This window comes from Aethalodelphis obliquidens, unplaced genomic scaffold, assembly GCF_003676395.1.
Source record: "Aethalodelphis obliquidens isolate GAN/ISIS:26980383/991018 unplaced genomic scaffold, ASM367639v1 scaffold30, whole genome shotgun sequence".
NCBI lineage: Eukaryota > Metazoa > Chordata > Mammalia > Artiodactyla > Delphinidae > Aethalodelphis > Aethalodelphis obliquidens.
The window spans coordinates 6573966-6601484 of NW_020837974.1; the positions used below are offsets into that span (position 1 = coordinate 6573966).

At 45.5% G+C, this 27519-nt stretch overlaps 1 protein-coding gene and 1 long non-coding RNA gene across 3 annotated transcripts in view; one reads left to right on the forward strand and one right to left on the reverse strand.

Annotated features, from left to right (window-relative positions):
- Nucleotides 1-1955: 1955 nt before the first annotated feature.
- LOC113630490 (uncharacterized) overlaps nt 1956-27519 on the reverse strand; it is a 51188-nt gene continuing 25624 nt past the window's right edge. The window contains exons 2-3 of one of the 2 annotated variants that reach the window (XR_003436997.1): nt 2089-3346; nt 1956-1999 (exon numbers count right to left, since the gene is read on the reverse strand). This is a non-coding gene — a long non-coding RNA (uncharacterized LOC113630490). Of the gene's footprint in view, nt 3347-27519 lie in introns of both variants that reach the window. The other variant, XR_003436996.1, reaches the window with a different exon arrangement.
- Nucleotides 12024-15809, forward strand: PVRIG (PVR related immunoglobulin domain containing). Its single transcript, XM_027125960.1, has 5 exons — nt 12024-14284; nt 14373-14723; nt 14815-14938; nt 15025-15085; nt 15190-15809. Exons 1-5 carry the CDS (start codon nt 14224-14226, stop codon nt 15484-15486), a joined length of 894 nt encoding a protein of 297 aa, XP_026981761.1. The 5' UTR covers nt 12024-14223; the 3' UTR covers nt 15487-15809.

Consider the following 27519-nt stretch of genomic DNA (forward strand, 5'->3'; position numbering starts at 1 on the left):
TGGAGACAGTTTATGCTGAAGAGGGAAGGTAAGAGTAGCATCCTGATCGGCTGAAGGGTGCACCTACCCGTCTCACCTCCACTGAGGCCAGGCCAGTCCACATATCTTGGCAGCTTTCACTCAAAGGTTCTTTCCAGGGATAATTTCATGCCCTCATCCCAGAGACACCTGTCATAGTTTGAACTTTTATAGAATCTCAGTATCTGAGAGTTGGGAAGAAACTTAGAAGTTATTCTGAATGACCAGCCCCAAATCCTCAACACCATTGTCTCCTTCATCCTTTCCTTCCCTAGCTAGTTCCTTACCAAGTCCTGGCAGGTTATTCTCCAGAATGTCTCAGATCTCTCTCTTCTCTCGGTACTTGCTATCATCTCTCACCCAGACTGCCACAAAATAGCCTCCGGATGCTGGACTCCTTAAAACTCTGACTTGTTCTTGTTCTGCTTCCTGGAACAGCAGAGCGCCTCTGTCCTCTCCTTTCCCTCTGACAAGCAGTCAAATACATGAAAACACTGTCGTCTCTTTCTGCTTTCACTGTTTCCTTCTGTGGTTTAAGGAACTCTTCAGCCTCTCCTTTTAAATAGGACTTCGAGTTCTTCCCTGTCCTGGGCATCTGCTGTAATTTCAAGTTCTCACTGTGTGGTGTCCCAGGCTGGACACAGTCATCCAGCTAGTCTAGGGGTTTCTGCAGGAGGATCCATGATTTCCTGTGATTAGGTCACTCAGCCAAACAAGCTCATTTCTTCTTTCCCCCTCCCTCCCTGCCAAATAAAAGCTAGAAGTTGGGTTTGTGAGTCTCATTTTAGAAAGGCAGCCTACCAGTGCCCTGGGGATCTTTAGCCTGTATTCAGTGGAACAGTTCCAGAGAGCGGAGCTTTTCTGTGGGATCTGGGAGCAGAGTGGGAAAACTAAGGTAGAGATATAGAGGTAAAGGTCACTAGGGATCCAGGAGGGGGAAGAGGAGTCCCAAGTTATTAAATGCCTGCCAAGCTGGTACTTCACAAGATCAAAAGAGAAAGTTGGAAGCTCTGTAAATGTGGAGATGTTTATGCAGCTGACAGACCAGTGTGGTAGATAGAGCCCCAACCTTAGAATCTGTGCAAGTTTTATAACGTGTTCCCCAAATTCTTTGCCACTCTTAATATATTGAGAGTTTGGGACTAAGTCCTTTCCCCTTGAATATGGGCTCTGTGAGTGCTAGATTAACAGAATATGGTGGAGTGTAGCTGGGCCAGTTTCCAAGCCCAGACCTTGAAGAAACTGGTAGCTTCCACGTCCTGTTTCTTGAGATGTTTACTCTTGGCACCCAAGCACCATGCTGTGAGAAAGCCCAAGCAGCCACATGGAAAGGCCACATGTAGGTGTCCCTCCAGCAGACCTAGCTGAGGTCCCAGCCTGTGTTGAGCATCTGCCACAAGACATGGTTCAGATGTGAATCAGATGATCCCAACACCCAGCTTTTGAGTCTTCCAGCTGAGGTCCCAGGCATCAGAGAGCAGAGACAAGCCATCTTTCTTGTACCTTTTCCAGATTCCTGACCCATAGAATCCATGAGCATGATAAAACAATGGTGTTTACACCACTAGTTTTGCTACGTAGCACTAGGAACTGAAACAGAACCTTAGAGTCATAAGATGCCAGAAGTTTGGACATATTTATCAGTTTAAAAATTATTTATATATTAAAATTAAGCACTTATTTATTATACACATTAAGATGTAATGGATGAATTTATGGTGAAATAAATGTTTTTAAGTATTTTATTGGTTAACAGTACAAAAAACACTTTTGCTCTAAAAGAAACGTTGTACTGAGCAAAGTGAGAAATATTTTTATCGCGATTGCACCCCTCCTACCGTCTTGTTGTGGCTTCTTCTTTGTCTTTGGATGTAGGATATCTTTTTTGGTAGGTTCCAGCATTTTTTTGTCAGTGGTTGTTTTGCAGTTGTGATTTTGGTGTTTTCGTAAGAAGAGGTGAGCTCACGTCTTTCTACTCTGCCTGTTTTGAGAAACAATTTTAAAATCATGGCTTAACGTTTTCTGAAGTTCTAGTTGAAATTTCATTAAAAACTCTCAAAATAAACTGACCTTCATAACTGAAAAGAGTATGTCTCAAACATATGTAAATCCAAGTAGAATAGGTGCTTCTTTGGCTGCATTTATTACTTTTTAAATAAATGAGTCAAAACCCACTGAGATTCTTCATTTGGAAGACTTGTCAACAGGTCAGAAAATGATTTCCAAATTCAAATAACAGCATTCTTAAAGGGGGTATATACTGTTTGGGACCACAAAACCATTACATCCTGTAGCACATAAGTTGCAGTTGGTCATAATCTTGAATTTGCCTCTCTGACCTTAGGATACTGATCTTGTTAGAGGTGAACCATGGCATGAGGATCCCAGTGAGGGTACCAGTGTCACTTAAAAATACAATGAAGTTAACTTTTTATTACTGTTATCTTTAAAAATTAGAAATACTAATTTTTCCTGCATGACGCCAGTGGATATTTTGTACCATGTGCAGTGCAAATGCCCCACCTTGACAACTACAGCTCTGAAGCGTTTTGTGCCAGTAAGCCCTGTGCTGGCAGAGGCAGGGCTGTGGGCTTCATGAGCAGCAACACCAGCTGGTCAGGCCCAGGCCAGGATGGAACCATAGCTGAGGCCAGTTCCAGCAGGAGAGGTGGAGGCCTCTGCACAGGCTGAACCTTCCCCATGTTGACAAGTGACAGCAAGGAATGCTTTTCAGGGAACTGGCATTGCTGTGCATGGCCTGTTAATCTTACTGTTGAATCATTGCTTTTAAATCATTTAAAATATTTTTCAGTAAGACTTTTTCTTCCCTTGTGACCATGAGCTCTGCCAGAAGGTGAGTTGTTGTTCTCTCCTAAATTATAAAGTGAACAGGGTTTTTCCAGATTGCTGAGAAAAGTCTTCAGCTAAGTGACACTTAAAGTCTTCACTTTGTCCTTTGAACTCCAGTCAACACTGACCCTGGGGGTTACAGGATGAAAGAAGAATTTGTGCTTGGATGACATGAGAGGTTGCGGGGGTGAGGTATTTTCACATGAAAACATTTTGAAGTCTTACTTGAGCTCTATAGTTCCTTCCCAGGGGATAGGGTGGAACATTGCGATCCTGGAAAGGGTCCACAGAACAAGTCACTCTTTAGCACAGATTCACTGAAAACCCTGTGTGTTTAGTTGGGATGGCTGAGAAATAGGCACTGAAGAGTGTGGTCAGGAAGAAGCAGAGAAACAGTGAGAAAACCAGCAAACTCACCAAAGATGAACCTGTGAACCTCAGGAAACTAGAGAACAGGAGCCCAGAATCCTGGGGAAACCTGAAGGAAAATATATTTAATTCAGCAGATTAGACCCAGTGATGGGGCTGAGTGTGCAGTAGAAGCTGAAAAGTAAAGCATCTTGTGTTGGTGCTGTAGCCGCTCACATCAGGAGGGGGAGGCATCCCGATCTGGGAACTCAGCACAGGTTCTCCGCTGACGTGGCAGGGGCTGCTGGCTTTTGTGACAAAAACCTTGTAATTCAGTTTAAATTTTCCACTGGGAGAAGCAGCTCAGCATGGTTGTTAATAGTGTGGGTTCTGGAGCTACATTTTTGTTCACTGTGTACTACTAGCCTTGTGATGCTGAACAGTGTTTCCTCTTAAGGTGATTGTTGTGAGTGATTCACATATATTAGCTTCATAGTTACAAATTTAGCATGTAGTGTATACTCAGATATTATCTTCTATTTATATTGTTTTGATGCAGGAACTTAAGTGGCTTATTACACACATTTAAAATAGATGTAAAAATAAATGAGTCTCATGCTACAAACTCAAATGAGGAATGTCTCATATAAAAGAATGGTCACCAGGATTCACTAAGAGAGGGCTTGAGCCAGTCATGAGCAGAGTGCTGCACCTATGCTAAAATCCTCTCAGTTACACTCAAGTAGAGTGTGGTCCCCTGGTGGGCTATTCCTGCTTTACCTAATATTGAAGAGCTGTGAAATTCTGGCACCAGTTCAAAGCCTCAAGGGCCTAATTCTAGAGACTGACCACAAGGGCCGTTTTCTCTGCAGCAGGACTTGGGCTGTGGCTGCAGGGATTTCACCAAGAAATGTTAGAGCAGGAGGTGGCCATTAACCAGACCTGTGTTGTCTAACCTGTACCTCAAGGCAAAAGAGGAAAGAGGCCAACAATGATGAATACAGGGCTCATGTAGTTAGATTTAATGACCTTTTGTGTCTCCAGAGCTCAAAATTCTGGATACTGTTCAGGAATAGCCAAGAAACTGAGAAAGGATGAGTACCTTCAATATCAAAATGTAAAAGCATTCTACTTAGGACCATTTGATAGTGACACAGGAATAATCAAAACAATGGATAGATTAGGAAGGAGAATCCAGAAGTAGACCCATTTGTGAGAATTTATGATTAAGACACCAAGAGACTGAGGGAATTTGACCAAGATGGAGTAGGAAGATGCTGAATTCACCTCCTCTCATGGGTACACCAAAATTATAACTATTTAGAGAACAACTGTTGGTGAAAAAGACTGGAATCTACCAGAAAAGATCCTCTACAACTAAAGATATTAAAAAGGAACCACAAGATGGGTAAGAGAGGCAGAGTTGGAGTATAGTCAAGACCTATACCGCCGGAGCAGGCAACCCTCAAACACAAAAGTAATTACAGTTGCAGAGGTTGTCCCCAAGGAGCAAGGGCTCAGAGGCCCACATCAGGCTCCCCAGCCATTGGGAAAATGAATCCCCCAGAACGGCTTGGAAGGCTGGCGGGGCTTACTTTGGGGAGAGCCAGAGGGCTGTGGGAAAGAGAGACTTCACTCTTAAGGGGTACACCCAAAATCCACATGCTCAGGGACTCAGGGCAGAAGCAGTAATTTGAAAGGAGCCTGAGTCAGAGCCACGTGCGATCTTGGAGAGTCTCCCGGAGAGGCAGGAGGCAACGCAACGAGTTCACCCTGGGGACCTAGATGCTGGCAGCAGCCATTCTGGGGAGCTGCTTCTGCCACAAGGACCCTGGTGCTGGTAAGTACCATTTTGGAATTCTCCCTCCAGTTCGTTAGCCTTGGGACCTAGCCCCACCACTGCTCCTCACACCCAACAGCCTGTAGGTACCAGTTCGGGGATATCTCAGGCCAAGCAACTAGCCATGGCTCAGGGGGTTCTGGGGCTGGTACCCGTCTGCTGCTGGTATGTTGGCTGGGTCCTGACATAGCAAACTGCAGGGCTGGGGTGGTCCTGGGGTTGGTGTCCGCCCACTGGTGGGCCAGATTGGGGTCCAGGGCAGCCCCACCCACCAGCAGGAAGGTTTCCTTAAGACCCTCTGAGCTCACAGCCAGTGTCCACTGGGGGGCACAGGACCTGACTTCACCTCACACTAAACCCAGGACCCAGCTCCACTCACCAGTTGGCAAGCACCAGTCCCAAGACACCCTGGGCCCTGAGTCCACGTACTAGTGAGCTGGCACTAGGCTGAGGACCAACCTCACACCAGTGAGCATTCACTAGCCCCACCCACTAGCAGGTAGATATTAGCCGCAGACCACAGCATGCCATGGCAGGACCTAGGCCACCCATCAGCAGGCAGGTAGGCACCAGCCCTAGCATCCCCTAGGCCCTGGCCCTGCCCACAAGCAGGTCAGCTTCAGCTCTGGGACACCTTGCGCCTCTTAGCCAGAGAACCCAGGATCTAGCACCACCCAGCTAGCCAGCTGACACCAACATCAAGATTCCTGGGGCCCCCTGGGGTTCTGCAACCAGCTGCCTTGTGACCTGGCCCCAACTAGTTGATGGGCTCTGCGCAAGGCAGGGTCTAGAAGCCACCTGGACTGGGGGCCGGCTCTGCCTACCAGACTGCCCATGGTAATTAGCCACAACAGCCCACATAGGGGGCACCCCTAGAGCATGTAGACCTGGTGACCAGAGGGGAGTGCACTGCTGGGATGTATAGGACGTCTCCTACAAAACTCCACTTTTCCAAGGTCAGGGAATGTAACCAATCTAGCAGTTACATAGAAATAAAAACAGCAGATCAGGCAGAATGAGGTGACAGAGGAACATGTTTTAAGTGAAGGAAAAAGATAAAGCCCCAGAAGAAGAACTAAGTGAAGTGGAGGTGGTAGGCAATTTATTCAATAAAAAGTTGAAGGTAACAATTGTAAAGATGATCAGAGAAATTCAGAGAAGAATGGATGAACAGAGTGAGGAGTTAGAAGTTTTTAAGAAAGAATATACAAAAAGGAATGAAATAGAGATGAAGAATTTAATAACTGAAATGAAAGATACACCAGAAAGAACAGTAGATTAAAGTGATAACAGAGGAATGGATCCGTGAGCTGGAAGACAGTAGTGGCAATTGCTGCAGAAGAATAAAAAGAAGTGAGGACAGTACAACTGGACCACACTAACACTGTATAGCGGTCCCAGAACAGAAGGAGAAGAGAGAGAGAAAGGGGCAGGAAGCATATTTGAAGAGATAATGGTGGAAAACTTGCATAATCTGGGAAAGAAAACAGACATTCAGGTCCAGGAAGCACAGAGTCCCAAACAGGATCAACCCAAAGAGGATTACACCAAGACACATTGTAATTAAAATGGCAAAAATGAGACAATGTTAAAAGCACTAAGGGAAAAGGAACAAGGTACATACAAGGGAATTCCCATAAGGCTGTCAGCTGACTTTTCAGCAGAAACTGCAGGCCAGAAGGGAGTGGCATGATATGGTGATGAAAGGGAAAAACCTACAACTAAGAATACTCTACCCGGCAAGGTTTTCATTCAGATTTGATGGAGAGATCAAAAGTTTTATAGACAAGCAAAAGCTGAAAGAGTTCAGCACCACCAAACCAGCATTACAAGAAATGTTAAAGGGACTTGACTAAGCAAAAAAAAAAAAAAAAAAAAAAACCCACTACTAGAGACATGAAAATTACAAAAAGAAAAAGCTCGTTGGTAAAGGCAAATACACAGGAAAGGTGGTAAGTTAACCACATACAAGCTATTAGGAAGGTTAAAAGGCAAAAGTAGTACAATCCTGTATGCTCACGATAAGTAGTTAAAGGGTACGCAACAAAAAGATATTAAAATGCATTTGAAATCAAGAGATCAGCAACTTAATCACACATATATAGATTGCTATATGTAAACCTCATGGTAATAACAAACCAAAAATCTGTAATAGATACACAAAAAATAGAAAGGAATTCAAACATAACATTAAAGATAGTCATCAATTCACAAAGGAATAGGACAAAAGAAGAAGGAACAAAAGAACTACAAAAACAACCAGAAAACGATTAAGAAAGTGGCAATAAGTGCATACCTATCAGTAATTACTTTAAATGTAAGTGGACTAAATGCTCTAATCAAATGACATACAGTGGCTGAATGGATACAAAAATAATACCCGTATATATGCTGCCTATAAGAGACTCACTTCAGATCTAAAGACACACAAAGTGAGGGAACGGAAAGTATTCCATGCAAATGAAAATCAGAAGAAAGCTGGGGTAGCAATACTTGTATCAGACAAAACAGGCTTTACAATAAAGGCTGAGCAAGAGACAAGAACATTACATAATGATCAAGGGATCAATCCAATAACAATGAATAAAAATATATATGCACACAACATAGAACACCTAAATACATAAAGCAAATATTAACAGACATAAAGGGGGAAATTGACAGTAACAGTAATAGTATGGGACTTTAACACTCCACTTATATCAATGGACAGATCATCTAGAGAGAAAATCAGGGAATCACTGGACCAAATGGACTTTATATATATATTACATTCCATCCAAAAGCAGGAGAATACACATTCTTTTCAAGTGCACATGGAACATTCACCTGGTTAGATCACATGCTAGGCCACAAGACAAGTCTCAGCAAATTTTTGAAAACTGAAGTCATATCAAGTATTTTTTCCAACCACAATACTATGAGACTAGAAATCAACTACTGCAAAAAGCACAAACACATGGTGGCTAAACAAATGCTACTAAATAACCAATAGGTCAATGAAAACAAATCAAAGAGAAAATTAAAAAGTACCTGGAGACAAATGGAAATGAAAACACAACAATCCAAAATCTATGGGACATGGCAAAAGCAGTTCTTAGCGGGAAGTTTATAGTGATGTAAGCCTACCTCAGGAAACAAATATCAAACAACCTGACCTAACACCTAAAACTACAAAAAGAAGAATAAAACTCAAAGTTGGTATAGGGAAAGAAATCATAAAGAGCAGAAATAAATGAAATAGAGATTTAAAAAGCAATAGAAAAGATCATTGAAGTTAAAACCTGGTTCTTTGAAAAGATAAAATTGATAAACCTTTAGCCTGACTCATCAAGGAAAAAAGAGTGCCCAAATCAATAAAATCAGAAACAAAAATGGAAAAGTTACAACCAACACCACAGAGGTACAAAGGATTATAAAAAGTTACTAGACAACTATATGCCAATAAAATGGACAACCTAAAAGAAATGGACAAGTTCCTGGAAATGTACAATCTCTCAAGACTCAACCAGGAAGAAACAGAAAATATGAACAGACCAATGATCACTAATGAAGTTGAATCAGTAATTTAAAAAACTCCCAACAAACAAAAGACCAAGACCAGGTGACTTCACAGGTGACTTCTACCAAACATTTAGAGAAGAGTTACCACCTAACCTTCTCAAACTATTCCAAAAAATTTGCAGAGAAAGCAATGCTTCTGAACTCATTCTATGAAGCCAGCATCACCCTGATACCAAAAGCAAAGATATCACAAAAAAAAGAAAAGTATAGGCCAATATCACTGATGAACATAGATCCAAAGATCCTCAACCAAATACTAGCAAATCAAATCCAACAATACATTAAAAGGATTATACACCATGATCAAATGGGGTTTATCCCAGGGATGCAAGGATGGGTCAGTATCTACAAATCAATGTGTTACATCACATTAACAAATTAAAGCATAAAAATCATATAATCATCTTAATAGATGCAGAAAAAGCTTTTGACAAAATTCAACATCCATTTATGATAAAAACTCTCCACTGGGCTTCCCTGGTGGCGCAGTGGTTGAGAGTTCGCCTGCCGATGCAGGGTACATGCGTTCATGCCCTGGTCCGGGAAGATCCCACATGCTGCGGAGCGGCTGGGCCCGTGAGCCATGGCCGCTGGGCCTGCGCGTCTGGAGCCTGTGCTCTGCAACGGGAGAGGCCACAACAGTGAGAGGCCCGCGTACTGCCACAACAAAAAAAAAAAAAAAAAAACTCTCCACAATGGGTATAAGAATATACTTTGATATAATGCCATATATGATAAGCCCACAAATAACATCATAGTCAACAGTGAAAAGCTGAAAGCACTTCCTCTAAGATCAGAAACAAGACAAGGATGCCCACTGTCACCACTTTTATTCAACAATAGTATTGGAAGTTCTTGCCACAATAATCAGAAAAGAAAAATAAATAAAAACATCAAAATTGGAAAGGAAGAAGTAAAATTGTCACCGTTTGCAGATGGCATGATTAATGATTTCCTATATGTAGAAAATCATACAGGTGCCACCAAAAATCTAGAACTCGTCAAATTCAGTAAAGATGCAGGATACAAAATTAAAATACAGAAATCTGCTGCATTTCTCTACACTAACAACAAACTATCAGAAAGAGAAATTAAGGAAATAATCCCATTTGTAGTCATATCAAAAGAATAAAATTCCTAGGAATAAATCTACCTCAGGAGATAAAAAACCTGTACTTGGAAAACTAAGACACTGCTGAAAGAAATTGATTGAAGACAACACAAACAGATGGAAAGACATACCGTGTTCATGGGTTGGAAGAATACTATTAAAATGATCATACTACCCAAGGCAATCTATAAGGTCAGTGCAATCCCAATCAAAATATTAATGACTTTTTTTTTCACAGAACTAGAACAAATAATTCTAAAATCTGTATGGAAACACAAAGACCCCAAATAGCCAAAACAATCTTGAGAAAGAAGAACAAAGCTGGATGTATCAAGCTCTGTGACTTCGGACTATACTACAAAACTACAGTAATCAAAATGGTATGGTACTGGCACAAAAACATTCACATTGATCAACAGAAAAGAAGACAGAGCTCAGAAATAGACCCATACATTTACAGTCAATTAATCTATGACAAAGGAGGCAAGAATATACAGTGGGGAAAAAACAGTCTCTTCAATAAGTGGTTCTGGGAAAACTGGACAGCTATATGTAAAAGAATGAGATTAGACCACTTTCTCACACCATACAAAAATAAACTCAAAATGGATTAAAGATCTAAACGTAAGATTGGAAACCATAAAGCTAGAAGGAAACACAGAACACTCTTTGATATAAATCATAGCAATGTATTTTTTAAATCTTTTGCCAAGGGCCAAGGAAATAAAAGTAAAAATAAACAAGTGGGACTTATTTAAATTTAAAAGCTTTTGCACAGCAAAAAATACCACTGACAAAACAGAAAAACAACTTACTGAATGGGAGAAAATATTTGCAAATTATATGATTGATAAGGGATTAATACCCAAAATTTATAAACAGCTCGTATAACTCAATACTTTAAAAAAATATTTATTTATTTGGCTGCGCCAGGTCTCAGTTGCAGCACGCGGGATCTTCATTGCCACGTGCAAGATCTTCGTTGTGGCATACGGGATCTTTCAGTTGTGGCATCCGGGATCTAGTTCCCTAGCCAGGGATCGAACCCAGGCCCCCTGCATTGGGAGCACGGAGTCTTAACCACTGGACCACTAGGGAAGTCCCATAACTCAATATTTTTTTAAAAAAAACAATTAAAAAATGAGCAGAAGACCTGAATAGACATTTTTCCAAAGAAGACAAATATTGGCCAACAGGCACATGAAGAGATGCTCAACATCACTAATCATCAGAGAAATTCAAATAAAAACCACGATGAGTTATCACCTCACACTTTTCAGAATGGCTAGCATCAAGAAGACCACAAATAACAAATGTTGGTGAGGAGGTGGAGAAAAGGGAACCATTGTACGCTGTTGTTGGGAAAGTAAATTAGTGCAGCCAATTGGTGGAAACAGTGTGGAGGTTCCTCAAAAAACTGAAAATAAAACCACCACATGATCCAGCGATTCCACTCCTGGGCATATATCCAAAGAAAATGAAACACTAATTTGAGAAGATGCAAGCGCTCCAATGTTCATAGCAGCATTATTTACAATAGCCAAGATATGGAAGCAACCTAAGTGTCTATCAACAGATGAATGGATAAATAAGTGTGGTGTACATATATACAATGGAAAACTACTCAGCCATAAAAAAGAATGAAATTTTGCCATTTGCAACAGTGTGGATGGACCTGGAGGGTATTATGTTTAGTGAAATAAGTCAGACGGACTTCCCTGCTGGCACAGTGGTTAAGAATCCGCCTGCCAGTGCAGGGGACATGGGTTTGAGCCCTGGTCCGGGAAGATTCCAGATGCTGTGGAGCAAATAAACCCATGCGCCACAACTACTGAGCCTGCGCTTTGGACCCCGCGAGCCACAACTACTGAGCCCATACGCCACAACTACTGAAGCCCATGCGCCTAGAGCCCGTGCTCCCAACAAGAGAAGCCACCGCAATGAGAAACCTGCAAACCCCAATGAAGAGTAGCCCCCGCTCGCTGCAACTAGAGAAAGCCCGTGCGCAGCAACAAAGACCCAACACAGCCAAAAATAAACAAAGAGAAAGACAAATACTCTATGTTATTACTTATATGTGGAGTCTAAAAAATACAACTAGTGAATATAGTAGAAAAGCAGCACTCACAGATATAGAGAACAAACTAGTGGTTCCAAGTGGGAGAGGGAAGTGTGGAGGGGCAAGATAGGGGTGGGGGATTAAGAGGTACAAACTACTATGTATAAAATAAATAAACTACAACAATCTAGTGTGTAACACAGGGAATATAGCCAATATTTTATAATAATTATAAATGGAATATAACCTGTAAAATTGTGAATCACTGTGTTGTACATCTGAAACTTGTATAATTTTGTACCTTAATTGTACCTCAGTTTAAAAAAAGAATAAGCCTTCAAGGATTGTACAGCACAGGGAATATAGCCAATATTTTATAATTTTAAGTGGAGTATAATTACTTAAAAATTTGAATCACTGTGTTGTACACCTGAAACTAGTAACTCAACTATACATCAATAATAATAATAAATTTAAAAGATGGCAAGTGACTATTCAACAAGTAGTTTGAAGGCATCTGGCTGTCCACCTAAATTGTAAAATAACACCACCTCCAAATTAAAATTATTCATGGGCTAAAAATAAACCCTCATAAGAGTTAAGCATAAAAAGAAACCTATAAAGTTATTTTTATAATTTGGCCCTCCTAAGCAATACACAAAATCCAGAAACAATAAAAGATTGATAATTTTAGCCTTATTGAAAATTAAAATGGGGAGGGAAAAGGGAATGGGCAGGCTGGTGAAAAACAGTAATGTTTTCTACTCTGTTTTTTGAATCTTATACAATGAGAACTTACTGGGGACAACGTGGCTTACAAGACTAAAAAAAATGGAAAATTTTGTGAGTAGTTAACTTCGTGCCGTGGCTTTTTCATTCATCCATTGATCACCCAGTACTGAGCTCCTCTATGTGTACTTGGACTGTGTGGAGGTTAATAAAAGAGCCACCACCTAGGGCCCGCTATCTGTGCAATGGTTGTCCAAGAAGGAAAAGCTCACTCAGTTCAGCTTCCTGGAGTGGGTGGGATTTGATCTGACCCTTGCAAACTGGGGAGAAGATAAGGGTCTTCCAGGCTAGGGAGACTGAGGTTGGCAGCCCCACGTGCCCAGCTGCTTGGCACCCACGCTGGGCTGGGCCTCCTTGAAGTGGGTGGGTTTTGCACAGGCCTCCCCTGTGTCGGGAACAGTAGTGGAGGAAGTGGTGAGAGTGGGTCAGAGTCAGGTTTGGAGATTGGCACACCGAGCCTGAGAGAAGTTCAAAGGGTTGAGAGAATGAATGCTACCTGGGCTGGGAGCAGTGAAGTGACTGGAGGCCCTGCTTATCCAGCCTCTCAGGTGTGGATGGGGTGGTAGAGTTTACTTAAGAGGCCGACTGGCTAACACCACAGGATTAGAAGAGATGCTGAGTCAGGGGCATGTGTGCAGGGCAGGCCTCAGGGGACCACAGCCCTGAGGTGGGGCCACCTCTCAGTTCTCACCACACCCTGGACAGGAGTCCTCAACACAGACCCGTGGCTCTAAGCTTGAGCTCACCAAGCTACTCTCACTCCAGATGCAAGCTCAGCACAGGATGAGACAGGACACAAAGCCTTCTGATCACTTGTCACTGCTTACAGCAGCATGCTGGTCAATTTTCATTCTGTAAACGAACATACACAGGAGAGCAATTTACAGCAACACTTTGCGGGGAAAGATGGCTTGTGTCTGAGAGGTGGGAGTGGTAAGAAGAGGTCAGGTGGTCAGGATGGGAAGCCTTCAGAATTTCCTGATGGGCTGGAGATGCGTGAAGAGTCACAGGTGGCTATGCGCCTTTGGCCTTTGCAGCTAGAAACCAGTTGCCCTCAGCTGTGGGAAGGAAGGCTGCAGATGGGGCAGAGTTCCGTAGGCAAGCCACTGGTCAAGCTGTGCCTGCCCCTTAGGCAGCTCCCCTGCTGGTTCTCCTGCTTACAGGTCTTCCTCTTCCCAAGTTCCACTACTTCCCTACCCCTTAGCTGGGGGTGAGGGGGGTGTCAGAGCCTTCTTCCTAAGGAGAAACCAGGGGGGCCCTCCCTCCCACGGGAAGGACATCTCAGGTCCCCCTGTGGCGTCTGTTCCCTTCCCCCTCCCGCCCTTCCCCAGAGCCTGCCCAGGGTTGGTACCCTAAGGCAGGGCTGGGAAGGGAGCCTGAGCCACCAGCCTGCTCACACTACAGCACAGCCTGGGGACAGGGAAAACCTTGTCACTGTCACTTTAAGTCTCCAGAGGGAGGGGGTCCTCGACCCTGGATTCACCACCCTGAGGAAGACAGAGAAGGAAGTGGGGCAGGTTTGCGGACAGCACCAAGCAGCGCTCCTAGGGCCCGCTCACACGTAAAAACTTCCTGCGATGAGACCGGAAACACAGGTGCTGTCCCCACCACGGCAGCCCCCAGAGCCTGGGCCAGAGGGGAGCCATGGACAGGCCCCGGGCCCTGGGCCTGCTCTTGGCGTTGCTGACTCTCTGCATCACTGCTGGTGAGTGGGGGCCAGAGAGAGGCAGAGGCCATGGGGATGGGGCAGAGACCCAGGCCTGGGTCCTAGCTCCTGTGCCCATATCCCACAGGGACTCCTGAGGTGTGGGTGCAGGTTCAGATGGAGGCCACCGAGTCCCCATCCTTCACTGTCCGCTGTGGATTCCTGGGATCTGGCTCTATCTCCCTGGTGACTGTAAGCTACGGGGGCCCCGATGGTGCCGGAGGGACCACGCTGGCTGTGTTGCACCCAAAGTTCGGCACCCAGCGCTGGAACCCTGCCTGCCGGGCCCACTGGGAAACCAGAACCAGCATCTCCCTCACCTTGGAAGAGTCCGAGGCGAGAAGTTCCAGTCCCAACACCACCTTCTGCTGCAAGTTTACTTCCTTCCCCGAGGGCTCCCAGGAGGCCTGTGGGAACATCTCCCTCAGCCCAGACCAAGGTGGGGCTGATGAGGAGAGGGGGCCCTGGGAGGACAGGGAGGGACTTGGGGGTGCCAGGCACCTAACCGGTATGTCTCTCCCTGTGCACAGGGCTCCCTGCTCCTACTCCAGCCACCATGCTGCGAGCTGACCTGGCTGGGATCTTGGGGGTTTCGGGGGTCCTTCTCTTTGGCTGCGTCTACCTCCTCTACCTCCTGCGTCGGCAAAGGCACTGGTGAGACCCAGCCCCTGCTGATCCAAATCCCCAGGGCACTGGGCCAGCCACATGCTTTGCCTCTGACCCTCCTAACTCTCTCCCAGGTCTGTCATGAAGCTTCAGCCACCCAGCCACAGCAGCCCCCAGACACAGAGGAGAGCAAGTGTGAGGATCGGGGGATGGCTTTGGAGAGGGGAATGGAGGGGGCTGGAGGTGGGGAGCCACGAGGTGGAGCCTCACTTGAGCCTCCTTCCCCGTCTCCCCTGCAGGCAGCCGGCCAAGCCTCCCTGACCTCTCTCCACATCCCCTATGCCACCATCAACACCAGCTACTTCAGCCCGGCAACTCTGCACCGGGTCCTCCCACCCCAGCCCCTACCCAGGTGGGCGCCGCTCCCCAGCCAGAGCCCCGTCCCCTGGGCACCCCTGCCGGCCTCCACTCGCAGCAGCTTCATCTCTGTTGAGAACCGACTCTACGCTCAAGCAGAAAAGGGGCCCCTCCACGCCGGCACCGACCTCATCCCGCTCCCGGACTGTCTGGGGCGCAGAGCCATGGAGGGGCGTTAGGAGTTCGATGAGAGGGACCCCAAGTCCACTCTGCCTTTCTCCTCTCCTGGGCCCCTAGAACCCCCTTCTGTTGGGTGTGTGTCCTGGTGGTCCACTGTCTTTGCACAGCTTGTTTTGTTCTCAGGCTTCCAGTAAGTGTCTCCACACATACCCCTCCAGGGCCCACTTGCTGTGGATGTGGTCAGCACGAGTGCATGCGTGGGCGCACGTGTATGTATGTGAAGTGACAAAACCCCATCCCGGGTCGTTTCCTGTTTTCAAGGCCCCAGCCCTCCCAGATGAGGTTGATAACTAAACCAATGAGAATGGTTTTTCTGACCTGGGCTTTGGCCTTTTTTTCTTTGGAGGGGGGGTGGCGGTTAAGATGTTAGAGTAGTTTCAACCCCCTGGGATGCAGGGGCCAGGTTAGACCCGGAGGGGGAGGGTGACTCAGCGTGGGGATCTCTCCTCTGCCTGACAAGGGACAGGGGTGTTCCTGGCCCTGAAGACCTTGCTGAGGGATGCCAAGTGGGAAGACAGGATTGGGGGTCTGGTGGCCCCCAGACAGGATGGCCCATATTCAAATCGCACTGTGTCCTAGGACAGCAGCAAGGGCTTCTGAAGCTTCAACCCAGAAAAGTCCCTGGGACAGGGGCTCCCTGAGATGGCCTGGGGGTGGGGCCCTGATGCCCTCCCTCCACAGAGTGGACATTCAGAGGCAGGGGACCCACCTCAGATCTGCCCACAGTGGCTTCCTCCGGCTCCTCTCCTGTTACTAGGGCACCAGGACTACTCCCCACTGGCCAGTCAGGGGGAGGCAGAGGCCCGCTCAGACACAGGGACTGAGCCCATGCTCCCCCGCCCACTCATCTTCCCATCCGGGAGCAGCCCTCCTGTAAACAGGCCCAGCAGCCTGGGCCTCATCGCACTTTTGCCACATGAGACAACATGGTGAGAGAGCTCTGTAAGCTGCAAGGCTCCACAGAACGTGATGGATTCCGGTGACAGGGGGAGGCCTGGGCCTGGAACCAGGCTAAGGCAGCACCCAACCAGGGTGAATACTGGGGGATGGGGGGTGTTGGGGGAGACAGCTGGCGCTCAGCCCCTTCCTTGGTCCTGCATGTGGAAAGTCCCAGGCAGTGCCACCTGCTATCCCAGGAACCATTCCTTCTGCCTGGCTCAGGGAGGGCCTGCCCAGAGGCTATGTTCAACCACAGAATCTTCCAGAAACCCAGCTTACTATTGCAGGCATTGTTCAGACATGGTGCTCTCAGAACCCATCCCCATCAAGCCACCAGCTCTATACCACGCAGGAGAGAGGGTGAACCAGACAGGGTGAGGGGGTGGCTAAGGGTCATCAGGCCTGCCTTCCTCAGCCCGTGGGCATCGTCATCTTCTGAGGAGCCCTCAGCACTGGCCTGGGCAGCTCAGTAGTCCCTGCAGGGCTGGGGGTTCAAGGGAGAGAGGTGGGGCTGCAGAAGTCCCCGAGGAAGGTAAAGAGATGTAAGGGAGGGGGTAGCTCAGGGTCAGGCAGCCTTGGGACCACGTCAAGACCAAGCACAGGGGTGTGTGGGCAACGGGGCTCAGGGGAGGCCTTGTAGGAAGCCTCACTTCCCTAGGAAGAGACTATTCATGGGGTGGGGGGGCAGCTCTAGGCCTCCCAGGCCCTCAGCCTGGCCACTTGCCCATCAGAGCGTCAGGGGAGAGGCCCCATTCCATCCCCCGCCCCACCCCGAACCCCGGGCCTGAGCCCACTTTCCACAAGCTCAGGAGGCCACAGCCCAGCCTGGTCCTGCACTACATGAAACCAAAATCCTCGGGACCCAGGAAGTCTCTGCAGCTGGCCTGACCCCCACTGCCCAGTCCCAAGTGCCAGAACCAGCAGCAGTGAAGGGACCAGCTGAGAGAGCCAAGTTGTGGCCCTGCACCTGGAGGTGTGGCTGCACACGGCCCCCCAGACCAGCATCCAGGCCCCCCCTCAGAACCCAGTCGTGGAGATCATGCTCTGCTATTCCTTCATTCAACACATGGGGAAACTGAAGCCCAAGAGGGAGAGAACTGGCCCAAGGGGACAGGACTGAACCAGCCCCAGCACCTCCACGAGGCATCCGGGACACGCCCTCAGCCAGAATCCCTCAAAAGCCTTGTGCTCTGAGCTGACCTGGCTTGGAATCCCAGGGGCCACTCCCCTGCTGTGGGACCCCCAAGTGGTTTACTTAGTCTCTAAGAGACTCACTTTGCTCCTCACATAAGGGGAGGTAAGGCCTGAGGGGAGTGTGGAGATTGTAAACCAGGACCAAGTACTAAGCAGCTTGGCACGAAGTATCTTATTTACTACTTTGAAAACACCTACCACTTCGGCGTGTTATAAGCCCATTTAACAGAGCCCAAGGTCACGCAGCTGGGAGGCAGAGATGTTTTTAGTGGGGAGGAGGAGAGGCGTGGCGCCACCAACCCGCCCCCCACCCGCTCTAAAGGGTCCCACTGCAGCTGGCCCAGGAGCCCACCCCGGAGCCCGGACCGAGCTCAACACTCCCCAGACCAGCCTCATGACCCTCCCTCCGCGTGACTCCCCCCAGCCCCAGTCAGCTGCTTCTCCTCCCCACCCCACAGCGCGTCCAGCAGGGGGTCCCTGCGAACGCGCCCACCCCAGTCTTCTGCCCTGCGAACGCGCCCACCCCAGTCTTCTGCCCCTCTGCGGCCCCGGAGCCCTCCTTCTGCCGTCCAGCCCGCACCCACCCTCGGGCTCGCCCCCTGGCCCCACCCTGACACAGTCCCCACTCCCAGCCCGCCGGAGCCCTCTGCCCCACCCGGGTCCCGCCGCCTGTCCCCGTGGCCTGAAGCTCCCCATCTGCGCCCCCGCCCGGCCTCCGCAGACCAGCGCCTGCTCCCACGGTAGCCCGCGACGGTCGGCTTTTCTAGGCTTAGGACTCTCGGCTGCCACTGCCCAGTCGTGATGCGCGCCCACACGGAGTGCGGGGCCCTAGGCATCACGACGACCACCCGCCGGGTGTGTGACCTCGGGTCGCCTGTGCGTCTGGGGAGCCTCACCCCCTTGCTGGGTTGGCTGCAGAGATGGGGCAACGTCACGGCCTCGCCCCCAGTCGGGGCGCCCACCAGCTGGGGCTGACCTTAATGGTGAACGGAGGCACCTGGGGCCTAGGGAGAAGAATTCGGTCCCAGGGGTGTCTGAGGGCTCCGCCAGCAGGACGCAGAAGGAAGGGCTGGGCAGGATGTGCTGGGGGCTGGAAGGGGCCAGAGTTGAGGGGCCAGGAGAGCCTCTTGCCTCCCTCGCCAGCACGGGGACACAAAAAGCACAGGACGCTAGGTCTGCTGGCCCAGCCATGGGCGGGAGCTCTCACCCTCAGGTTCCACTCAAACCCTGGTGGGGGTGGGGGAGCAGTGACACCTGGAATTTCCATAACTGGGCCCTCAAACAGCTTCATTTCAGCATCCATGAAGTGGGTCAGAAAGCTATTTGGATAAAAATAAATAAACAGACATTACAGACTTTAAAAGAAAAAGATCAGGGTGCTCTGAGGAGTAGGCCTCTCTGAGATGACTTTTTTCTCCCCAATTTTTTTATTGCGGCAAAATACACATAAAAATGGTTAAGGTGGTAAATTTTAAGGAACAAAAAATGAAATACAGTTGAGGAACAATATTATGGTAATTCCAGGTGTACTGCATAGTGATTAGACATTTGCATACATTATGAAATGATCACCATGATTAAGTCTAGTAACCATCTGTCTCCAAAGTTATTACAATATTATTGAACCTATTCCTTATGCCGTGTATTACATCCCATGACTTATTTTATAACTGTAGGTTTGTACCTCTTAATCCCCTTCACCTATTTTGCCCCCACCATCCCCTTCTGGTAATCACCCATTTGTTCTCTATCTATGAATCTGTTTTCTTTTTTTTTTTTAAGATTCCCCATATAAAGGGGATCATACAGTATTTGACTTTTTCTGACTTATTTCACTTAGCATAATACCATCTAGATCCACCCATTTTGTCACAAATAGAAAATATTCATTTTTTTTGAAATGGCTGAGTAATATTCCATTGTGTGTGTGTGTGTGTATATATATATATATATATATATCATATCTTCCTTATCCATTCATCTTTTTTTTTTTTTTTTTTTTTTTTTGCAGTATGCGGGCCTCTCACTGTTGTGGCCTCTCCCGTTGCGGAGCACAGGCTCCGGACGCGCAGGCTCAGCGGCCATGGCTCACGGGCCCAGCCACTCCGCGCATGTGGGATCTTCCCGGACCGGGGCACAAACCCGTGTCCCCTGCATCGGCAGGCGGACTCTCAACCACTGCGCCACCAGGGAAGCCCTCCATTCATCTATTGATGAGCATTTAGGTTGCTTCCGGATCTTGGCTACTGTAAATAATGCTGCAGTGAACATTGGGGTGGGTATATTTTTTCAAATTAATGTTTTTATTTTCTTTGGGTAAATACCGAGAAGTAAAAAATTCCTATATCATATGGCAGGTTTTTAATTTTGGGGGGAACCTCCATAATGTTTCCACAGTGGCTGCACCGATTTACATTTCTACCAACAGTGCACAAGTGTTCCCTTTTCCCCACATCTTTAACACTTGTTATTTGTTGTCTTTTTGGTGACAGTCATTTGGACAGGCGTAAGGTGGTATCTCATCGTGGTTTTGATTTGCAAGATGGCATTTAAAATAAAACCTGAACATGAGTGGGAGTTCTCTAGGCAAAGATTGTGGGGAGACCATTCCAGGCAGGAAAAGATATGTACAAAGCGCCCAACGTTAAAAAGAGCTTGGTGTTGGCAAGGCCCAAGGAAGGTCATGAAACAAGTTGAATGAGAGCAGTAGGCAAAGCCCATAAAAAGGGATTTGGGTTTTATTGTAAGGGTAGTAGTCACCCTTGTTGGGTTTTAAGCAGAGAAGTAAGATGATCAGATTTACATTATAAAAACATCAGTCTGGTTCTGGGTAGAGAACACTTGCATGAGAGGGAGGGAGCAAGAGTAGAAGTAAGAAAAATGAGGGAGCTACTGCATAATCCAGGCGGGAAATGGGGTGTCTGAGTCAAGGATGGTAAAATGTAGATGGAAAGAAGCGGATGGATTCAAAATGTGTTTTGGAGGCAGCGTTGTTTCTGGCTGTGGGGAGATGGGATCAGGATGGTCTCAGTGGTGAAGCCCAGTTATCCAGCTTGAACAACTAAGTAGGGGGAGATGCCATTCACTGAGATGGAAGACTGACAGCAGCATCTTCCAAGGAAGGGGTGACAAGGGGCCAATAAAAGCTTAAGTTGAGATGCCTGAGAACAAACGAGGTGCAGGCGTGCCAGTGCCTCCTTAGAGCCCAGGCAGCACCTTAGAAAGGGACAGGAACTATATGCACAACATCGAAAAGAGAAATCAAAGTTCTAAGTAGATGGAGAGAGATACCATGTTTATAGATCAGAAGGCTCATTGTTGCGAGATTAATTCTACCAAATGGATCAAAAGCATCAAAGCATTCTTAATTGATATGCCAGCAGGCTGCATTGTAGAAACTGCCCAGCTGATTTTAAAACTTATATGGAAAAACAAAAGTACTTGGAAAAGCCAAAACAATTTTGAAAAAGAACAAAGTTGGAGACTCATACTATTGAATTGAGAACTTATATAAAGCTGAAGTAATCAAGCCAGTGAGGTATAGGGGTGAAGAATAGATGTAGATCAATGCAAAAGAATAGTCTGGAAATAGAGGCCCACACGTGTGTGTATACATACACATACACACACACACACACACACACACACTCACATATACAGTCGGCCCTCTGCATCTGCAGATTCAACTAACCGTGGATCAAAGATACTTGGAAAAAATTTTTCAGAAAATTTCAAAAAGCAAAAGTTGAATTAGCAACATGCCGGCAACTATTTATATAGCATTTACATTGTATGAGGTTTTATAAGTAATCTAGAGATGATTTAAAGGTATACAGGAGGGTTTGTTATTGTAGGTCTTTTCCTTCTCTTGTGTTTCCTGCCTAGAGAAGTTCCTTTAGCATTTGTTGTAAAGCTGGTTTGGTGGTGCTGAATTTTCTTAGCTTTTGCTTGTCCGTAAAGGTTTTAATTTCTTCGTCGAATCTGAATGAGATCCTTTCTGGGTAGAGTAATCTTGGTTGTAGGTTTTTCCCTTTCATCACTTTAAATATGTCCTGCCACTCCCTTCTGGCTTGCAGAGTTTCTGCTGAAAGATCAGCTGTTAACCTTATGGGGATTCCCTTGTATGTTATTTGTTATTTTTCCCTTGCTGCTTTTAATATTTTTTCTTTGTATTTAATTTCTGATAGCTTGATTAATATGTGTCTTGGTGTGTTTCTCCTTGGATTTATCCTGTATGGGACTCTCTGTGCTTCCTGGGCTTGATTAACAATTTCCTTTCCCATATTAGGGAAGTTTTCGACTATAATCTCTTCAAATATTTTCTCAGTCCCTTTCTTTTTCTCTTCTTCTTCTGGGACCCCTATAATTAGCATGTTGGTGCATTTAATGTTGTTCCTTAAAAAACTAAAAATAAAACTACCATACGACCCAACAATCCCACTACTGGGCATATACCCTGAGAAAACCATAATTCAAAAAGAGTCATGTACCGCAATGTTCATTGCAGCTCTGTTTACAATAGCCAGGACATGGAAGCAACCTAAGTGTCCATCAACAGATGAATGGATAAAGATGTGGCACATATATACAGTGGAATATTACTCAGCCATAAAAAGAAACGAAATTGAGTTATTTGTAGTGAGGTGGATGGACCTAGAGTCTGTCATACAGAGTGAAGTAAGTCAGAAAGAGAAAAACCAATACCGTATGCTAACACATATATATGGAATCTGAAAAAAAAAAAGGTCACGAAGAACCTAGGGGCAGGATGGGAATAAAGACACAGACCTACTAGAGAATGGACTTGAGGACACGGGGAGGGGGAAGGGTAAGCTGGGACAAAGTGAGAGAGTGGCATGGACATATATACACTACCAAACGTAAAATAGATAGCTAGTGGGAAGCAGGTGCATAGCACAGGGAGATCAGCTCGGTGCTCTGTGACCACCTAGACGGGTGGGATAGGGAGGATGGGAGGGAGGGAGGGAGATACAAGAGGGAAGAGATATGGGAACATATGTATATGTATAGCTGATTCACTTTGTTATACAGCAGAAACTAACACACCATTGTAGAGCAATTATATTCCAATAAAGATGTTTTAAAAAAAAGTATATGGGGGGAGGTGGCCAAGAGAGTAGAGAAGGAAGACCCTGAACTCACCTCTTCCCACAAATACACCAACATTAAAAGTACCTACTGAGCCACTATCTATGAGAATGACCTGAAGATTAGCAGAAAAGATTTCCCACAACTAGACAAGGAAGGAACCACAATGAGATGGATGGGAGGGGCAGAAACGCAGTATAGTCAGGACCCACTCCCCCGGGTCAGCAACCCACAAACGGGAGGAATATCACAATCTTAGAGATTCTCTCCAAGGAGTAAGAGGTCCAAGCCCCACATCAAGCTTCCCAACCCCAGAGGTCCTGCACTGGGAAGACAAGACCCCAGAACATCTGGCTTTGAAAACCAGTGGGGCTTATGTTCAGGAGAGCAAGAGGGCTATTAGAGGGCAAATGGAAAACCTCACACACTCTGAGTCCCAGCACAGAGGCAGTAGCTTGAGAGAAACCTGGGTCGGTCTCACTTGCTGATACTGGAGAGCAGCCTAGAGAGGCAGAAGGCAACTGGGCTCCCCCTGGGGACAGAGATGCTGGCAACAGCCATTTTTGGAGCTCATTCTACCATGATAACACCTGCACTGGTAAGCACCATTTTGGAATCCTCCCTCTAGCCTAGTAGCGCTGGGGACAAGGCCCTGCCCACCAATGGGAATAGGCCAGCAGCAGCCTCATGCCCCACCCCAGGCTGCACAGCCAAGCAGAGTGGAAGTCTACCCCACCCTCCAGTGGGCCCACAGTCACCACACAGGGCATGGCCTTGTAGCCAACTGGGCCAGGGGCCAACCCCACCTACCGGCACACCCATAGTAGTCAGTCCTGCTATAGTGGGAGTGCCCATGCCGCACACATAGGAGGCACCCCTAGAGCATACAGCTCTGGTGACCAGAGGGGAGCATCCTACTGGGCCCCATAGAACATCTCCTACATAGGGCCAGTTCTCCAAGATTGGGAATGGTAACTGACTTACCTAATACACAGAAATAAACACAAAGAATTGGGCAAAATGAGGAGATAAAGTGTTACAAATGAAGGAACAAGACTTAACCTCCGAAAAAGAACTAAATGAAGGGGAGATAAGCAATCTACCTGAAAGCATTCATGGTAATGATCAGAAAGATGTTCACTGAACTTGGGAGAAGAATGGATGAACACCATGAGAATTTCAACAAGAGTCAGAAAATATAAAGACCCAAACAGGGCTTCCCTGGTGGCACAGTGGTTAAGAATCCGCCTTGCAATGTGGGGGACATGGGTTCAATCCCTGGTCTGGGAAGATCCCACATGCTGCGGAGCAACTAAGCCCGTGCACCACAACTACTGAGCCTGAGCTCTAGAGCTCGCGAGCCACGACTACTGAGACTGTAAGCCACAACTACTGAAGCCCGAGCACCTAGAGCCCACGCTCCACAACAAGAGAAGCCACCACAATGAAAACCCCACGCATCACAAGGAAGAGTAGCCCCTACTCGCTGCAACTAGAGAAAGCCCACATGCAAAAATGAAGACCCAATGCAGCCAAAAATAAAATAAATCAAAAAAAAAGAACTAAACAGAGCTGAAGAATACAATAACTGAAATAAAGAATACACTAGAAGGAATCAATAGATTTGATGATACAGAGGAATGAGTCAGCAATCTAGAAGACAGAGTAGTGGAAATCACCCAAGATGAACAAAAAAGAAAAGGAAGGAAAAAACCTCTCTCTCTCTCTCGCGCTCTCTCTCTCTCTCTCTCTCTCTCTCTGTGTCCCCGTCCCCATTCCCGCCTGCCCTCAGGACTACGTGCAGGCCCTCACAGGCTTCTGCTACGATGGCGTCGAGGGCCTCATCTACCTGGCCCTCTTCTCCTTTGTCACAGCCCTCATGTTCGGCTCCATCGTCTGCTAGTAAAGGCAAATATATAGTAAAGGCTGAGGATCAATCACTTACATAAGCTAGTACAAAGATTAAAGGAAAAAACATTGTAAAATCAACTATAATTACAATAAACAGTAAAGAGTTAAACATGAAGATATAAAATATGACACCAAAACCAAAATGTGGGTGGGGGATTTTTAAAATGTAGATCTTTTAGAATTCATTTGAACTTAGATGACTACCAGTTTAAAACAAGTAAATATAGTTATAGGTCAACATATATGAACCCTGCAGTAACCACAAGTCAAAAATCTACAATAGATATATAAAACTAGAGAGAAAGTACCACAACCACACCACTAAAGAAAACCAAACCAAAGGGGGAAGAAACGAAAAGAAGAACAGAGAAGAACTACAACAACAACCAGAAAACAAGTAACAAATGACGATAAGTACATACATATCAAAAATCACTTTAAATATCAATGGACTAAATGCTCCAATAAAAAGACAGAGTGGCTGATTAGATTTTAAAAGACTCATCTATATGCTCTTTACAAGAGACACACTTCAGAGCTGAAAACACACAGACTGAGAGTGAGGGAATGGAAAAAGTGTATTTCAAGCAAATGGAAATGACATGAAGGTAGGGTAGCAATACTCAGACAAAATAAATTTTAAAACAAAGTCTATAACAAAAGACAAAGAAGGGCATTATATAGTGATAAAGGGATCAATACAAGAGAATATAACACTCATTAACATATATCCACATAATACAAGAGCACCTAATTATATAATGCAAATACTAACAAACATAAGGGGAGATATTGAAAATACAATAATAGTAGGAGACTTTAGCACCTCACATCAATGGACATTCTGTCCAAACAGAAAAATCAATAAGGAAACAATGGTCTTAAATGACACCTTACACCAGTTAGACTTCATAAACATCTATAGGACATTCCATCCCCAAACAGCAGAATGCACATTCTTTTCAAGTGCACATGAAACATTCTCCAGGGTAGATCACACTCTAGGCCACAAAAAAGTGTCAACAAATTTAAGAGGATAAAAATTACATCCAGCATTTTTTCCAACCACAAAGGTATGAAACTAGAAAACAACTACAGGAAGAAAAATGGGAAAAGCACAAACACATGGAGACTAACCAACATGCCACAGAACAAAACAAAACAAAAAAATGGGTTGATGAAGAAATCAAAGGGGAAACCAGAAAATACCTCCAGACAAATGAAAAGGGAAATACAACTTTCCATAATCTATGGGTTGCAGCAAAAGCAGTTCTAAAAAGAAAGTTTATAGCTTTGCAGGCCTACCTCAAGAAACAAGCAGGGGTTTCCCTGGTGGCGCAGTGGTTGAGAGTCTGCCTGCCGATGCAGGGGACACAGGTTCGTGCCCTGGTCCGGGAAGATCCCATATGCCGCGGAGCAGCTGGGCCTGTGAGCCATGGCCGCTGAGCCTGTGCATCCGGAGCCTGTGCTCTGCAATGGGAGAGGCCACAGCAGTGAGAGGCCCGCGTACCGCAAAAAAAAAAAAAAAAGAAACAAGCAAACTCTCAAACAACCTAACTTACCATCCAAAGGAATTATAATAAGAACAAACATAGCCCAAAGTCAGCAGAAAGAAGGAAATAAATACCAGAGAGGAAATAGAGACCAAAAAAAAAAAAGAAAAGATGAAACCAAGAGCTGTTATTTTTTTTTGAAAGACAAACAAAATTGATAAGCCTTTACCCAGGCTCATCAAGAAAAAGAGAGGACCTAATAAACAAAATAAGAACTGAAAGAGGAGAAATAACAACCAATATCACAGAGATACAAAAAAAAATCGTAAGTGAATACTATGAACAGTTATATGCCCACAAATTGGACAACCTAGAAGAAATGGACAAATTTCTAGAAACATACAACCTCCCAAGACTGAATCAGGAAGAAATAGACAATCTGAACAGAACAATCACTAGTAATGAAACTGAGTTTGTAGTGAAATTGAGTTTGTAATTTAAAAAAAAATCCCATCAAACAAAAGTCCAGGACCAGATGGCTTCACAGGGAAATTCTACCAGACATATAAAGAAGAGCTAATTCTTATCCTTCTCAAACTATTCCCAAAAATTGAAGAGGAGGGAACACTCCCAAATTCATTCTATGAGGCCACTATTTCCCTGATACCAAAATCAGAAAAAGACACTACAAAAGAAAATTACAGGACAATATCTCTGATTGATATAGGTGCAAAAATCCTCAACAAAATATTAGCAAGCTGAATTCAACAATATATAAAAAGGATACACCATGATCAAGTGAGATTTATGCCAGGGATGCAAGGGTGGCTCAATACCTACAAAAAATCAATGTGATACATTACACTATTAAAAAAAAAAAAAAAGGGAAGGATAAAAATTACATGATGATCTCAATAGATGAAGAAAATAATTTGACAAAATTCAACATCTATTCATATAAAATCTCTCAAAGTTGGTATAGAGGGAACATATCTCAACATAATAAAAGCCATTTATGAGAAAACTACAGCTAACATACTACTCAGTGGTAAAAAGCTGAAAGCTTTTCTTTTTTTTTTTTTTTTTTAAGCTTTTCTTTTAAAATTAAGAAAAGAGGAGGATGCCCACACTTGCCACTTATATTTAACATAATGTTGGAAATCCTAGCCATAGTAATCAGACAAGAAAAAGAAAAGACATCCACAACTAGAGATTATCATACTAAGTGAAGTAAGTCAGAAAGAGAAAGACAAATACCATATGATATCACTTACATGTGGAATCTAAAATATGACACAAATGAACCTATTTATGAAACAGAAATAGAATCAGGGACATAGAGAATAGACTGGTGGTTGCCAAGGGGTAGGAAAGGGTTGGATTGGC